The 17889-nt window shown below is 42.4% G+C and overlaps 1 protein-coding gene across 1 annotated transcript in view; it reads right to left on the bottom strand.

The window, feature by feature from the left end:
* Positions 1-17889, bottom strand: part of LOC147693351 (vomeronasal type-2 receptor 26-like) — a 172843-nt gene that overhangs the window by 25728 nt on the left and 129226 nt on the right. Inside the window, exon 5 of the mRNA XM_086935945.1 lies at positions 7014-7137. Coding sequence (XP_086792071.1) covers positions 7014-7137 — 124 coding nt within the window. The remainder of the gene's footprint in view (positions 1-7013; positions 7138-17889) is intronic.

Below are 17889 nucleotides of genomic sequence, written 5' to 3'. Positions count from 1 at the left end.
CAAAAAGGCCTCAAATCCTAATATCCAGCAGCATCCACAAAAAGTAATCCTTCCAGCTCCAGATCCAAATGAAAAGTGACCAGGAGATGGACAAAGCACTGGGAGGAGCCTGCTGGACAGGAACAGGAAGTTGAAGACTGTGGTGCACTTCCTTCCTCCCATCCCCCCCCCCCCAAAATGGTCTCCTCGCAAAAAAAGTGCAGGCAAATGTCAACCTGAGGAGTTATTCAGATAAAAATCATAATTTCCAGAAGGTTTATGCTGCTTGCTGGTGGATTTCTTGTGCAGAATTGCAAATTTTGTATTTTCGCAAATGCGAGATTGTTGCTGCTCGCCGCATCTACAAGCTCGCAATTGCGAAGTCCCGCGATACGTGATCACGGCGTACTCGTGTTCACAAACTCTCGCTGTGCAAGTTGGCAAGCCGCGATGACGTAATCGTGCTCGCCAAATTCCCGCGGGATCCCGCAGCAAGATCCAAAATGGTGCAGCACTCGCAAAATATCGAGAACAACAACTCGGCAAACCCTGAATGACGGTAAGTAAACGCCGCGCGCCGCAAAATTGTATCATCAAGAAAAAAAAATCAGCTGCGTGCGAATTTGCGGATTTTCGGTAAATTCGCGAGCGTTCGCCGATTGCGAATTTACCGAAAATCCGCAAAATCTGCGAGCGTAACGGATTTTCCGCCCATGCTTATTGGCGAGGTTGTTGATCAGGTTGGTGGAGTTGGTGTCGCTGTTGTTCTCGAGGTGGAAGTTGAGGTCCCTGAGGAGGATGTAGTCTGTGGAGGTGAGTGCGTGTGTGCTGGCGAGGTCGGCGATGGAGTTGCAGAACTGTGGGGAGTCTGTAGACGAAGGTTCCTCTGAGGGTGGTGTTGGGGTTGGTGTGGATCCGGAAGTGCAGGTGCTCCGCGGTGCTGAGGGTGTCGTCTGTGTCTGTGGATACCTTGAGGGTGGACTTGTGGATGATGGCTATTACTCCTCCAGTACCATTGGTGAGGTCCCTGCGGGTGACCTTGTAGCCGTTCGGGATGGCAATGGCGATGTCGGGCGCCGAGAAGTCATTCCACCATGTCTCGGTCAGGAAGGCAACATCTGGGGCGGAGGTGTCGAGCAGGTCCCAGAGCTCGACTGCATGTTTGCGTGTGGAGCGGGCGTTGAGGAGAATGCAGCGAAGGTGGTTGGGTCTGGTCCTGGGAGGTTTGTTAGCTCTGTCGCAGGTGAAGCTGCAGGTGCGGCAGGTGAAAGATACGTGGGTGCGTTTCGGGTTGGCCTGGAAGCAGCAGTGGTTTCGTCCGGCGTTGAGTGCGAGGAGAGTGCTGGCGTTGTATCGTAGTCTGGCGTCGTGGCGGTTTCGGGGTCCAAGGGTCCTGGCGCTGGGCACGGACGGGTGCAGTCAGGCTTGTCTTTGGCGCGCCTGCTTTGCGCTTCCACGTGGCATCCTCCATATAAGGCCAAGTGGGAGGGAGGAGCAGCTGGAAGGCGGGAATGGGCTTCGGGAACGGGAAACATAAGGAAAAAAGGGGGCAGGACAGCAGGGGAGCAGCAGCAGGAGCGGGTCAGGAAGAGGAGCGGTGAGGGGTACAGAATGAAAAAAGGGGGCAGAACACTAGGACACAGGCAAAGACAGGACAAAAAATACAGTAAAATACAGTAAGAGGCAGCAAGGCAGAACAAGTAATACAATGACAGAATGAGCCCACCAGCGGCAAACTAACGGCAGAAGGGGGTAGCGCTGGGGAGTCACGGACATACAGGAGGAGCTGTGCGGTGTGGGGAGCAACCTGGCCTGCAAGCAGGGACAGGGGTCGCCGAATGGACGATTCCCACTCCAACCTAAGACATCTTAGGGAAGGTGTTGGACGGTAAAGGGGTGAGATTTACTATTCCACTTCAATTTAAACCAACTTGGAGAAGTTGTTGAACACTAAAGAGTGAAAAGTACTGTTCCCACTCAAATCTAAACAAACTTAGCGAAGGTGTAAAAAACCTAAAAATATGAATTAATTCAATCCATTTCCAAATATAATTTTTTACCTACAACGAAATAATTGAGAAATACAAAATAAATGATTTATAGTACACATTATTACACTTAAGGAAATTATATATTTTTCTAAAATGTTAAATTATAACAAACCTAATTTAAACTACTATTAATTATATAAAATATTTAATAACACAATAACATGTATTTTCTATTTAGTAATAAGATTTCAATATTGTAATTAATATTTACTACCTATGACATTTATTTTAATAGTACAACTACATGTTTTTCAAAAAACACATTTTCAAAAAAACGTTTAGAAAATTAATGTAAAATTTGGTATCCTACTTGGACAAGGAACAGCTGGAGCTGAATAAGGAGAAAACAAAAATCGTCCGCCTCGTTGACAGTAGAAAATTAAAGTTCAAATGGATGGTCGACGGGGCTAACGTTGAAGAACAAATTTCATATAAATATTTGGGCGTAACAATCGGGCAGGGTACAATTCACAAAGAACATAAACTGGCCCTCAAATCTAAGGCCCAATCACTGATTTACGCCTATAGATTACTACGGAAAAAATTGGACTGCTCAAACTATTCCCACTTGCTAAAAGTAATGGCTGCACAAATCCAACCTAGTTTGTCCTACAGCCTGGTCCCTTGGTGTGGAAAAGTCTTGCACCTACAGAATGAGTTACAGTCAAAAATCTACAAAGCTGTTTTTGATCTGCCGAAATGTGCTTCGCCTTCCCAGGTTAGACTGGAATTTGGTCTCCAGCATCAGAAATTCGGGGGAATGAGTAACTTTATAAAATTTTGCCATACTCTCCGTTCCTCTGTCCCAGAGGGAGCAGGAAACTCCAAACTCCTGGGGGAGTTTCCTGAGTACCTCTCTGGTTGAGATGGAACTTGAACCAGCATGGGACAATGCGATGGATAGAGGAGCCTTTAATAAAAAAGTAAATGTCGCGGCCAAAAAGAAATCTCTACTGGAGGATAAAACGGCGCTCACCAAGAGGCGGCACGGATGGACAGTCAGAAACTTGTACAGGTTCTCAAAGCCACAAGCTTACTTATCTGCCCCTTTCAGCTCTTACCTAAAAACATGTTTTTTAAAATTTAGAATGGGCGTGCACGACTCCAAGGACCTATACCCCTCATGGAAACCAGCTTTTAATTCAGAATCCTGTTGATTATGTGGATTTAAAAAAGAAACCCTAATCCACTTGCTATGTGCCTGTCCAGCAATCCTAAACCAAAGGAGACACTACCTGAAAGCTATTTTTAACAATCTGAACATCCGGTCGAGCAGGCAAGCAGTTATACGCTGGTTGGAGGGCTTGTCGTACATCCTAGCTTGCCAAGGAGTCAAATTCATGAAACTCGTCAAGAGTTTCCTATTGCAAGCTGATGAATGACCAAATATAAATCCATGTAAAATCGCACCACACCCTTTTCAATGGGGTTGGATATTTAAAAATAAAAAATAAAAAGTTTTATTATTTGAGTTTTAACACTGTTAACTTACTATTTTTAACAATTGGATTTTATAGACTTGTAATTTTTGTAAGACAAAATAGTGATGTATTTTGATCATTTTCATTGCATGATAATCTTAGTCGCATGTGCAGAAGTATTCTATTTTTCTAGGGGGTCTTTGTAATGATTTTAACTAATCAAACAATAAACTTGAACTTGAACTTAAGGTAAAATTTGACATTATATCAATATATATATTTACCCTTTCTAAACATTATTTGAAGTTTGTAATACAATTACAACAATCCCATTAAAAAAAATTTAATTTAAACTTATAAATGAATTCAAATATATATTTTTTTAATTCAAAAATATTTTAAATATTTTTCAAATTGAACATTTTATTTTTCAAATACTTGAACATATCTTATTTCACATACATTTCGAAAAAACATATAGGGGCTGATTCCGATTCGGCAAAATCCCGTACGAATAGCCATACGGAGCATTTTTCCCATACAAATCGTATCCTCGAACGTCCCCGTACGTACGATGTAGTACAATGCATACCCAAAGTAGTCCTCCATCCGAATCGTACCAAAGCCCGTACGACTCAATAATCCGTACGAATCATATTCGGAACGCGCAGTAGGCAATGTCCGTACGGATCGAAGCATCATTTTCTGACCCAGTAAGTACGATTCGTCCAGTCAACACTCCGTATGACTCTTTTTTACAAGAGCTCAAAATGTCCGGAAAAGCAGAATTCGACTCGAAATGCATGCAAAACGGACCCCCGGTACGGTTCGTACACCCGATGATTGTGGGGATACGGTTCGTACACCCCATGAGCTAAGGAGTACGTTTTGTCCACCCCATGATCGTAGGGGTATGGTTTGTACACCTACGATAATGGGGTACGGTTCGTGCACCCCATGATCGTAGGGGTACGGTTCGTACACCTACGATCATGGGTTGTACGAACCATACCCCATGATCGTACGTGCACGAACCGTACCCCTATGATATGTGTGGCTCTCTGTATGAATTGCTCATACGTGATGTTTACCGTACGAATAGCGTACTCATACCCCGGTCCGGATCGTACTTGTCATACGGATTTGTTTCCCGAATTGGAATCAACCCCTATATATAATAAAGTACATTTTAAAATTAATAAATAATTAAATATCTAAACATTAATAACAAAAAAATTATCATATACATTTTTAAAAAATCACCCCCCACCCTTATCCCCTATTACCTCAAAACCCCAATAGTAAAAAAAAAACAATTATTAAAAAAAAACATTAAAGCAATTATAATTTCCAAATTATAAAAAAATATTGAATAAAAATGAACTTACAATTAAAACATCTTAAACAATTATAAACACATACAAAAAACTATACATTCCATACTATTTTACACTAAAAAACAATACTATATCCAATAATATTTACTACATCGATATCAAAAACAACACTTAAATAATATTTTTACCTCACCATTCATGTCCACGATATGCATGAGATCTCGATAATCTTGACACGATATTTCGGCAAAATAATTTCTTTTTTAACCAATATTTTGTCCAGACACCATGAACGCTGCACTACCCTTTACGCTTAATGCATTGTTTCCATGCAAGCACAGATACACCCAGCCCATGCTTCCATTGCGCACGCGCTGCACAGCACAATATCTCCTGTGTAATGTCTTCCCTTTAGGCATACATATACACAGTAAATTCACTAACCACACATATACTGCAAAGTACTTTACTATCCCTGTACTTTACCCTTCCCAGCCAGACATACATCCAGCGCGGTTTCACCACTCCTGCATTGTGTAGCAGTCCACATCTACCTGATGTAGGACAATGGTGAGTTGAGCACACAGCAGTGGAACTTCTAAAAAGGTGAGTAAACCTGCTGCTCGCCTCACTCCAGTAACACATTGTAAGAAGGACCTGTTCACTTCTGCTGATTACTATACTGTATGCTGCAGGACGTTGTCACTACTACTGATGACTACAAGGAATGCTACCACTACCGTGCTTGTGCTGATTAATTCTTTGTGAAGGTGGTAGTCTTTCACCACATTGAGGGTAGGGCTTTGGCTGCCCCTCCGTGTCCAATAAGCCTGCAGTCTGTGAGACAGGCCTATGTCATAGAGCTCACGCATGAGACACTTTTGTATCTATGTTAAAACCTCAGCATTAGGGATCAAGACAACATTGCAGAGGGGCACTCAGGGCAGGGGTTCATGTTTTTAAAAATGTAGAGGGCATTTCCGTCCCAACCGTCACTGTCTGTTTCCATTGTGATATGCGCTACCTACGGCATCTTAGTCTTCCGATTCTCCTCATCCGCCCTTAAGCCTTACGGTCACTGGCTCTGAAGGATACTCCAGCCAACATTGCTGTGAGACTGCATCCTTCACTTCCCTTGTTGCTGCACACCACACTGACTCAGCTGTGTGCTGCCCCACATTGGAACCCTTTCTATGCCAACCACTGCATTTCCATAATGACGTCAGGTTCCAATGAACTGACCCTCTCATATGATCATGGCCAATGCAGTTGCTGTAGGGTCTTTCCCAAGAATATGTAATAAATGCTAAGAAATGTGTATAATGTGTGAAACTATTTGCTAGCAAGCCAAACACAATATTGTCAGTCATGGACACACAGGTATTTATTGAATCCCACACAGCATTTGGCTGACTTAGAAATCCTCATTTCAACTTAGCCAAAGTATCCCCTAAGCTATTGAACATGATGATGATAAATCTTCAGTTCATTTGCAAGAAAACGTAGAACTAATTGGATGGGTTTATTGATTATTAGGGTTTGCTGTAGCTCAGGGTTCTTCTTCACCACCTGTCTTCTAGATTAATCCTTGACTGTTTCACCAGGGTATCCCCAAAATCTCAAAGTCAAACAAAGAGCTACTTTTCTTCACACAGCCTGCAGTGCCATCTAGTTAAAGGGATCCCAGGGACAACAAGCATTGTTTGTTAGAAGAATTGCCCAACAGCTTTAGAGTTCCATAAACCAGACATCATATTTCTGGATTACATAACTTTTGTTTTGAACTCTGATAAGAGTAAGCATTGTACTTGGATACAGAAATGTGAACCAGCTCATGGTATGTTTATACTCTAGGGTTATGCTGTGTAGTTGTCACTACTTTTATCAGAATCTGATGCTGAAGTCACAAGGCCGTCTGCCAGTCTTTTGCCTTCAGACCACTTTTTCTTGCCAGTAATGTGGGTAATCTGGTCAACAATTCTCATGTACAGATGTCAAAAGGATCTGTTGCTGCAGTTTGCCTCTGCTGTTGCCCTAGCAGTGATGAGAGATTTGGTCAGAGGAAGTGGTAACAGTATGAAGGTGGGGTTCCACTTCCTGCCATAGTTGAACGGTAGCTTGAAAGCTGTCTCTCTTGTTCATGAAAGCAGAAATTCATCACTGTTTGCATAGAGATAGACATAGAAGACACTTCTTTCGTATGTATTCTCATTAGCAAGACTGACCTGTGCCATTGCTGACCTCTCCTTGTGAACAGGGAATACAGTCAAAGCAACACACAGGCTCCCCCTCTCTGGTGGCCCTTCTGTACCCAGGAGGGCAACTCTCACTGCAGACAGAGCGCGGAACCTGCGGGAGAAGCACAAAGTAACTTATTAATAGAGGACAAAGCGCAGAACCTGCAGGAGGGTCGAAAAGAAACTAATTATGGAAGACACAGTGGGGAACCTGTAGGAAGAGCAAAATATAACTAATAATGGAAAAGAAGGCATGGACATGTGGGAGGAGCAAAAAGAAACTGTTATCAGAACATTAGAATGTTGAGCGTTCTATTGAAGACAATGGAGTGCTCCGGGCCTCTAATGGCTGGTAGAAGCCCGAAGAGCAACATTCCAATGTTTTTTTTCATTTCACAGCTGTTACTGTGAGCGAAGGCCTCTCAGGCTTCGAGAGGCCATTGATTTTTCAAATTAGACCATTCTGCCATCCAGGGGCAGAATGTTATAATAGCCTTAGAGCCCTCCTGAGTAGGTTATACCAGCCATTAAAGGCCTGCTCCGTTTTAAAGGCCCTCGCAACGCTGGAGAGGGCTTTTAATGGCTGGTAGAGCCCGCTCTGGAGGGCTCTAAGTCTATTATAAAATTCTCCCCCTGGATGGCTATATTAGAAGACAGAGCGAGGAACCTGCAGGAGGAGGTTCAAAAAGGCTGTAGCTGCAATCTCTGCCTTGACCCTGGCAACCCCTGTCTCTGGCTTTGCAATTCCTTGCTTCAGGGGGGGACAAAAGCAGTGTCAAGACCAGAAGATAAGCAGTGCCCTGACCAGCACCATTTACTTTCTGCAGTTTCAATTGGGACATTACACTTTCTGTTTTGTAAAATAAATGGACTGAGCATTGCAGTATTCGTTAGGAAGCATTATAAAAGGAAACTAATGAACCATGCTCAATTTTTTAAAGTGTTACCATACTTCATCAATTTGTGAATAATTGGAAAACAATCACTGGCAAAGCAATAGGTCTGGCCTTGGTACGCTGACGAGATCTTCATTTGTGTATTACTCCAAGCACATGCTTGCAACCATTTTAAATTGTAAACAATGATGTTCATAGAACAGCATTAGATATTTCAAGTATTCACATGTACTTAGAACAGATATAGGAACCCTTTTTACCCTCAGCCCCAGGAAAGTATTATTTATATGGGTGCAAAGAAAGTACTATTGGCTCTGAATTACTGCAACCTGAGGACATAGTTTAAACACACAAGGATGACTGAAAATTGATAAAGAAAAGGAAGAGTAAAGCAGTGGAAAGGTACAATACTATCCCGCCAGCTCCTGCATTGAAGGGCACCCCATTTCTTGGCCACGTGCTTATGTGCCACCATTCACACTGCAAAGCAGCCAATGGCATAAGTGGGCGGACCCACTGTCCCTTGCTTTATGCTGTGGGGGCGGAAGCAAGTTGCGAATGACTGTTGAACAGACCAATGGATGAAGAGAGCTGACCCAAAGCCCCTCCATGGAATAGAGCCTTGTGTCTTTTATTTACGATTTATTTCATTACATGAGGATGACAGAATGGATAAAGCTGCCTCTAAGCCACACCTAATGGTTTAATAGTCACCTCTGTGTTTCAGGAGTGTGATAGTTCCTCACAAGTAACAAACATTAACAACGAGAAGGAGTAAAGTAGGTTAATAATGTAGTTCATATTCAATGTAAGGTCCATATGGATTAATACTGGGGGGCATGGCCACTACTACTTTTTAAATCTCTTTTTTTCAACTCTCACTATGATTTATCAATACATATTCTCCTTGATTTATCACCTGGGTTCATTATTAGTAATTATTTTGATGTCATAAATCTGATAGTGATGTGGCATTACTTCATAGGATTCAGGATGAAAGGTTACATGACGTCTCTTCATGTGATGTCATTGAGGTCAAAGGGCATGTGACATCACTTCGTCTATCCATGGCATTTTTTTGTGAATCACCGTCCCTGCCACATAGATATTGATGGAAATAAAGAACAGAACCTCCAGTAATGTAAGGGCAAAGTGAGAATAGTATTAGAAGACAGCATAGAGCACGCATGTTAGACTATACAAATCAAGGGAGTGTCACACCTGTAGAAGGACTCATTTGGAAGAAAGAGAGTTCAGAACTAGCCAGTGGTGCAAAGTGAGAATATTGATATATATATGTAAATGTAAAATGTAAATGTAGGTATACTTATATAGCGCAACCTGTCACCACAAGGGTATCCTGGCGCTTGCCTAGGGAACCCGTCCTGATATTCCCCTGTGAGAAGCCCCGACAGGGTGTCCACAGGGTGAAAGTCAGGCATCCCGCCGCGAGGGGCCGTTGTGGAGATTAAGCAAGCTATTGCCCAGAGTCGCAGAGTGTGAACCCGAGAGTTGAGGAGGCACCGGGACGAGAATTATCGAGTCCGTGGAATTTTAGCCCAAGATCCGCCGGGGCGGGGAATTGAACCCTGGTCCAGGACCGATCTCAGATTCCGGGTCTGCCGCCTCTAACCCCTGAGCCACACTTCTCCACATATATATATATATATATATATATATATATATATATATATATATATATATATATATATATATATATATATATATATATATATATATATATATATATATATATATATATATATATATATATATATATATATATATATATATATATATATATATATATATATATATATATATATATATATATATATATATATATATATATATATATATATATATATATATATATATATATATATATATATATATATATATATATATATATATATATATATATATATATATATATATATATTTATATATATATATACAAAGTCCTGCATTGCGACTCCTCACATCACCAACAGGAACAGATCTCCAGAACACCAAAGGTTTGATTCAAGAAAGTGGCTTTATTTTTCCCTCGCCATCGGCATGACGCATTTCGGCCGTCACAAAACGGCCTTGATCACATGGCCTCAAATTACCAATGGGGGTGTTTATATACTGTGTAAAATAGAGGTAGAAACAATAACATCAAATCAAAGGGGAAACGGACATGGAAAAAATACTACATTGCACACTCATGAGAAAGAAATATATACAATCTCAATAAACCATACTAAATATGCTGGTACATGTATGAGCTCACTATATACAATATAAATTCATATGCTTAACAATGAGTTATTAAATAAACATAGTAAATCTGGAAAATTATGTATATCCGAAGAAAAGTGCAAGTGCATAATTGAACCCAATGATAAAACATAATGATTTCACAATATGTACTCTGATTGCAAAATGAGCTAATTCATATTGACTCATCACTCTATTCAAGTCAAAACATATGTGCAAATACTGGTAACATGTCCATAAATAATGAAACAAACCCCATAAGATGTTACGAAAAAAAACGGTGCATAAGTGCAAAAAAGTGCATGAAATACTCGCAGTTAGTACATATATGCAGTGATTTAGAAAAAGATCACAACAACAGATGTCATGTAACTTGATGTACCTGCGCTAGTGCTGTTTACCCACCACAGTTTAAAAACATTATAGGCATCGTTGCTGATGTTATGTGTTCACTATAGCCATAGTGACTAAATGACAATTAATGATTTCAAATTTGAAGACCATTTTATCAAAGCAGATGAGAACACAGATTCTAGTGGATATGTGTTAAATTTGTATGGAACTGTACATTTTCAAAAATGGAAGAAATACTATAAAAGACGGAGTTACATGGGTTAGCGGGAAAAGCTGTATGAACAGGATGCTACTCTCGAGATTGCACCATAGGGTGAGGATATTACGTTTACAAAATAACTTGTAAATCTTCCCCCCTGTTAAACCCATTGGGTATTCTAGTATTTAAGAGAACACTATACTTGCTCTCTAGTTGTCTCAGAGTTTTTTCACGGTCTCCCCCTCGGATGTTCTTGGGGACGGCATCAATGACAAAGTAGGTGAAGTGGTTCAAGTTTTTGGCATGTACAAGTTCGAAATGATGGGCAACAGGGTAATTTGCATCGGAGTTAACTATTGCCCTGAGATGTTGTAATATGCGGTTGAATACCTGTAACTTGGTACTGCCCACATATTTGAGCTTGCACGTGCACTCTAATACATATACAGCATGATCTGTACGACATGTATATAGTTCTCTGATGGATGTAGGCATGGGGTTAAATGGAGATTGAAATTCCACCGTATTCACCCCGAACTTGCACGCCCTGCATGAAATGCATTTATGAAAACCTTTTTTGTTGGAGATCCTCACCTTGCTCTCACTCACCTCTGGACTAGTTTTCACTAAGCAATCTCTCATCGAGGGGCCTCTCCTAAATATAATGGAGGGTTCAGTGGGCAGTAAGGGTGACAAATTAATATCTGTATGGAGTATGGGCCAATGTTTTTTGAGGATGCCCCTTATTTCTTTCTCCTCAGTGTTGAAGGTGGTGATTAAACTAACAGTATTAATGTCATACTTGGGGGGTTTTCTGCCTCAACGTTCACATTCCCAATGGAATCTCCCAAGAGATCATCAGTGCTGATGCTGTTAGCCTTGTCTTTAGCTGACAAAAGGTCATCCATAAAGTAACCTCGCTTTATAAATCTCTGAATAGCCTCTTCCTGGCAGGCATTCAGATCAGACTCCGAGCTGCAAATTCTGCGCATCCGTATAAATTCCCCATAAGGGATACTTTTTATAAGATGTTTGGGGTGCGCACTAGAGGCGTGCAGAATATATATATATATATATATATATATATATATATATATATATATATATATATATTATACAGTGGTGGTTGACACTGGGTATTTATGTGTTAGGTCACAGTTTCCTTATAAAAAGCAGTTTTTTGTTTTGCTAACAACTTTGGTCTTGTTTGACCAATCTTCAAGAAACTTTCTATAAGAAAAGTTTATCCAACTTAGCCCCTTTCTGTAAAGTTTTGGGCTGGATCAAGTAAAAGGGAGGGAGGTTCCACCAAAACATGTTTTCGGAATAATAATTACCATAGGAATTTTTGAAAGCGATAAAGAAAAAAAATAGCTGAACAGAATTAAAACCAATTTGGCAGACATTTAGATATTTACTCTGAAAGTGTGCTTTTTGTGAATTGGTGTATATTCGTTCAGCTGTTTACAAGAAATTAGCGTACAAAATACAAAGGGGCATATTATCAAGGGGGTTTATCTCTGCTTTTTTGGCTTTAAAAGCCAAGAAAGCGGAGATAAAATTATCTCCCTATTACCAAGCTGTCGCTAACACCAGTTAGTGACAGCTAAAAGGAGATAGCGACCATCTTGGGCCCCGCTTTGCATGTCAGTGATATTTATCACTAATGACATGCAAAGTGGGCGTGCCAAGATGTTAGAGACTGGAAACAGTCCCTAACATCGCTATCTCCTATTACCAACTTTTGGAGATATTCGCGCTAAGCGCGAATATCTCCAAAAGCTAACACCTGCCCTGAGCAGTTCTTAGCCATGTTATCCAATGGGAGGTGGATAACATGGCTAAGAGCATTTGCTCGATAATGCATGAATATCGCTGACTTTTCAGCGATATTCACGCATTGCAGCCGTTTTTTATCGCATTTGCGATAAACCTTGCTAATAGCAAGGTTTATCTGCGATAAAAATCGCCGATGTGCGGCGATAATTTTTGTCTCTAAACAAGTTAGAGACAAAAATTATCGCTAGTTGTTGGTAATATGCCCCAGAGATATCTGGATGGGTAGGCCAGCAGGAGTCCTACGGTACTCTCATGGTACTACACATTAAAAAGTAGAGCATTCAGAATGCCCAAGAGGGCTTTTTCTTCACCAGCTCCTTTGGTCTAGCGTACCAGTAACAGTATTGCTAAAAACCAAGTGATGTCACTGACCATGTCAGGAGTGATGTAATATGTGAGGTCATAAACAGTGCATTGCGGGGGCATGAGTTATAGGTAGCTTGCTAACTATAATTGCAGAATTTCACTGGTTTTGTACGAGTGAAATATGAGCCTAACTATAAAGTCCCTGTAACCTTTGTTTTTTTTCTGTGAATTTCTAAGATTTTTTAGATGCTAATTCCTAACTTTAACATCTTTCTAACCTCTGTTTTTCTGTGAATTTCTATGTTTTTTTTAAGTTGTAGTCACGTTTGCAAAGTGGTGGAGAAAGGGGGCTGGACCTCTGACCAGATATCAGGAATTCTGATTTGTAGGATTTGCGGGGGGTACCCTGAGGGCTTCATGGCCCCCAAGGTCCCTTAGGAGAAAAGTGGACTTCATACCCCAGCCAGTAGTGTGCTAGGAGGCACATTTGCAGAGTGGTGGAGAAAGAGAGCTTGGGCTCCGAAGACCTTGGGGGTCAACTACTACTCTTGTTACCTCCAGTAAGTCCCTTACAGCAGGATTGCTGAGAGGTTATCGGAGGCCATGCCCCCTTTCTCCTTCACTCTGCAAATGCCCCACCTGGCAAACCACTAGTCGGGAGATGAACTCCCCTTGGCTATTGAGGGTCCTTAGGGACCAACTACCCCTCCTGTTACCTCCAGTAAGTCCCACACAGTGGCTTTGCTGAGAAGTTTTCGGTGGCCACGTCCCCTTTCTCCACCACTTTGCAAACGCACCCTCTAGTGCACTACTGGCTGGGGAGAAAAGTCCTATAGGCTCTTGAGGGTCCTTGGGGGTCAACTGCCCCTCCTGTTACCTCCAGTAAACTCACACAGCTGTATTGCTGAGAGGTCATCAGAGGTCACACCCCCGTTCTCCAAATGCGCCTCCTGGTGCACTACAGGTTGGGGGAAGAAGTCTACTCTAATCCTGAGGGCCACAGAAGTGAAGTGGAATTAATTTCCCAACCAGCAGAGTACCAGGAGGCGTGTTTGCAGAGTAGTGGAGAAAGAGGGCATAACCTCTAAGTCCTCTCAGCAATCCCACTGTCTAGGACTTACTGGAGGTAACAGAAGTGGTTCCTGGACACCACAGACCCTTAGCACCTAAGGGGACTTCATCCCCCAACCACCACTGCCCCAGGAGGCGTATTTGAAGTGTGGTGGTGAATGGGCGTGGCCTCTGACAACTTTCCAGACTTTTTTCATATCTTTTTAAAATGTTATTTAAGGGAGAGGTGTAGTGGTGCCCCCCTTCCCTGCACCACGTTTGGCCCTGGGCACCCCATCCTCCGTGGACAGGCCTTTTTTTCAATGGGTGAGGGGGACTGTGAGATTTTGCCCCACTTCCCCAGGCTGATTTTGGCCATTAGGACCCCATCCCATGGGTCCCGGGCTGTTAATTTTTTTTTAATACATAATTATATAGGGAGGGGGGGAAGTGACCTTCCTCAGGCTGATTTCAGCCCCAGGACCCATCGCCTAGGGCCCCGTCTAATATTTTTAAGCAATGGGAGGGGGCTTTGGTGCCAATTTAGGCCACAGGGACCATTACCTCAGGAGCCTGGCCTGTTGTGTGGGTGCCTTGTCCCACCCAGAGCACCCACACTGCAGTCCCCACTGTCTTTGATGGGGACTGCAGAGGGAGCCTGAAGGCCCCCAAGGTCCCTACCGTCTCCCCAACTCCTGCAGGAGCCAACATTGCTTTTACACATAGGGAGCTGCTAACATGCATCTCCCTGTGTGTGAAAGCAACTTGTGCTCTACTTTAAGCAAGCAAGAACAAAATGCTCTTGCTTGCTCAAAGCAGAGCACTATTTAATATGGCATGGCTGGAGAGGTGCTCCCGCCATGCCATATCAAACTGCAATGTCCCGGGATGGGCATCCTGGGACATTACTTGAGCCGGCCCTGGGGGGGTTGAGGTCCCCGGGGCCATCTAGGGCTCCACAAGGGGGGATCATTCCCTCCTCCTTTCTTCAAATTTGTCCCGGGGAGGTGGTGGTCCCCGGGGCTGCGTTGGCTGCTAGTGGGCCTCCATATTTCAGGTCTATGTGACCTGACCACTATGCACGGTAGCTCAATGCAAATGCACTGTAATTTTCAACACAAAGTATCAAAAGAGTTATCACTTTTTTCCAAAATTGTTCAAAAGAATTATATGCCAATATGTACACTATTTATCAAACATATAAACAAGACAGTTTAATCCTTCATGTTTGATTAGTTCCTATGCATTTGTTTTAGAAGATCCCATGACAATACATATATCCAAGATTTCTTCAAATTTCGTTATTGCCCAATGCCTTGTGGGCCTGTGGGCCTTCTTCTGGGGCTCAAATCTAAAGAAATGCAAAAACAACTATCTTAACTCAAAAACACACTCATTGTGTAGGGAATCTGACATCGTAAACATCTCAGTCTTTAGATTTGTACAGCAACAGTATTATATACATTTATACTTTCCAGCAGGGGGAGACAAGCCTCTACATTTAGTGTATTTAGAGGGAAAATAGCATCCGGAAAAATAATCAGAAAGGAACTGAAGAAAAATAAAAGAGGAGAAGTAAAAACAAAAACGTAATTCTAAAGTGCCCTTATAATGAAAGAGTTCATCAACACCAATGACGTGACCAGCTCTCCAATACTTGGTAAATGTCTCATACTCACTGAGGAGACCTCGTAAAGAACACTCTGTAATGAAAAAATGCAGTCCAAATGAACATTGGGTTGTGTAAAGTTAACCTCCCATCCCCGATTCAACAATGCTAGCGACTTCAACACACCTGGAACTACTTCGGAATCCTATTCCGCCGGTTCCTAGAAGGTTCCACTGTGTAACCCAACAATACTCAGATCCTAGTGGGCTCCTCACATTTCTATTAGTGATTGCTCAGGGGAGAAGGCGGCCCCAAATTTCTGTTAATCATTGTACCAGGGAGGTAGTGGTCTCTGGGGTTGAGGGGGCCTAGCAGGTCGCCCGCATTAAAACATTATGAGCCCCAGGATGGTGGTGGTCCCTGGGGCCGAGTGGGAGGCCATACGGGTCTCGCCACATTAATTGTATTCAAAAGCCCCAGACAGCCAGCAGACCCGGTCTTTAGGGGGACGTGCGCGCCCCCCACATCAGGGTCCATTTGTTTGGCTCAGGTAGGTGGTGGTCCCCAAGGGCACCCCCGCAATACTATAAAAACTGGCCCCAGACCTCGCCCACCCGGGGGCCTATATTCAACAAAGTGCTTTTTTTTTTTAATTCGGCAGATCCAGCATGCCTCCTGCAGAAATTATTTTTTGTGACCCACCCAAGAGGCCGAGGGGGTCAGGGTGTCTCTACCCAGCCACCTTTTCTAAATTTTACCTTTTTATGTTACTCGGTTTAACCACGTCACAAGATGGCTGCCAACACTTCCTTGTTTGACATGTTAACAGCCAATCAAATCTCAGCAAGCGATTTAGAGGGGTCGTGGATCCACTGTGTCCCTATTTATACAACTAGAAATGATAGATAGTAATTTTCCTGTTGCAGAATGTTCTAATGATGTTGTGAATGTGTTAGCCTAATGTGTGTAACCAATATGCAGTTACAGCTTATTATTCATGTGCTGCAACCCACTGAGCTATTTTTGTAATATGCAAGCTTCAACTTCTCTCATAAGAGAGAGAGGCTTGTCTATGGCAGAAAGACTTCTGATGCTGACATTTGCTCTGCAGCTCCATTGTCTCATGGTACAGTTTTCCTCCTCCCTTATGAGCAGAAAATCCCTAGTTTCAGCATTTCTTGTCTTGGGTATTTTTCTTGCAGAAATGTTTCCATGCTCTGGAGAAGCCAAGTCTCGGCTCTTTGGCCTTGAGAGAAAATGTTGCTTTTGCAGGAGCAGATGCTTCTTGTGGGAGGCTATTGTTCGCCCTCTGCTGAGCCCAGTACTTTTCCAGTCTGGGCGTAGCTTTATCCTGCCATGCTATGTTATAATGTATTGTCATGATGGGATGGGTCAGTCCTCTCGGCGCACTCCCTGGGGTGTAGACCTGACGGGGCCCATCTACAGATGAATCTTATGGCCAAATAAATATATTACTAATTCTTCTCCACTGTCCGGCTGGCTTATTATATGAGAATGATAGATGAGTGAGGTAAGTCGCTCAGGTGGATTTGAGCCACGCTTATCAATAAATATCTTAAAATGTCTCCAAAACTACTACATGGATTTACAGCAAATGACAAAATGGCACTTCTTTGGACCAACATCTACCTTCTGACAAATTTGGTGTAATTCGGGCAATAGGCATGTCTAAACGCCCTGTAGTGTGGCCTAAGGCCTGCTTTTGCACGCATGTTATGTTAGCATGGCTTATTAGAAGTTTAAACACCATTTTCCCCTTTTGCTGCTTTTGCACACAACACTGCAAAGCTGTTTTTGTAAGTTAGCCTTCACGAAGGTCTACACATGAGAAGGGGTTTTTGTTTTTGACATCCCTAGACTTACATCGTGCCCATAGTCTGCACAGTGAGTGCTAAAGCCGCAAAGGTTATCACAACATGTTAGCTGTTTTCGGTATGTTCACATAACGCTTTCTAGACATAACAATTTGGCAGCTGTGAGCCAACTAAGATTCTTGCGCCCTTATTATACACACACTCGCCATGATTTTACACACTTGGAAGATTCCTTTTCCAGGGATGCAGAGAGCCTTGCTGATCCAGATGTAATTTACTCTTACTGAGCGGAAAGGTACTGGGGCCCCCCAAAACAAGCCCAAGAGACCTTCTTTAGTTTGTAATACATAGTTCCTATATAGGGAGGGTGTTAAAACTGGGCACTATAGGACCTGTTTTCACCAGCATTGTAATATGCTTTCTCCTTTTGTGTTTTATGGAAATGTAACCATGCTGACCATATTACTTTTTATACATATGTCTGCTTATGTTGGTTAAGATACTGCACATG

Source organism: Lissotriton vulgaris, chromosome 8 (assembly GCF_964263255.1).
Source record: "Lissotriton vulgaris chromosome 8, aLisVul1.2, whole genome shotgun sequence".
Taxonomy (NCBI): domain Eukaryota; kingdom Metazoa; phylum Chordata; class Amphibia; order Caudata; family Salamandridae; genus Lissotriton; species Lissotriton vulgaris.
The sequence above is the reverse complement of the archived record's forward strand: the minus strand, read 5'-3'. Positions and strand labels throughout refer to the sequence as shown.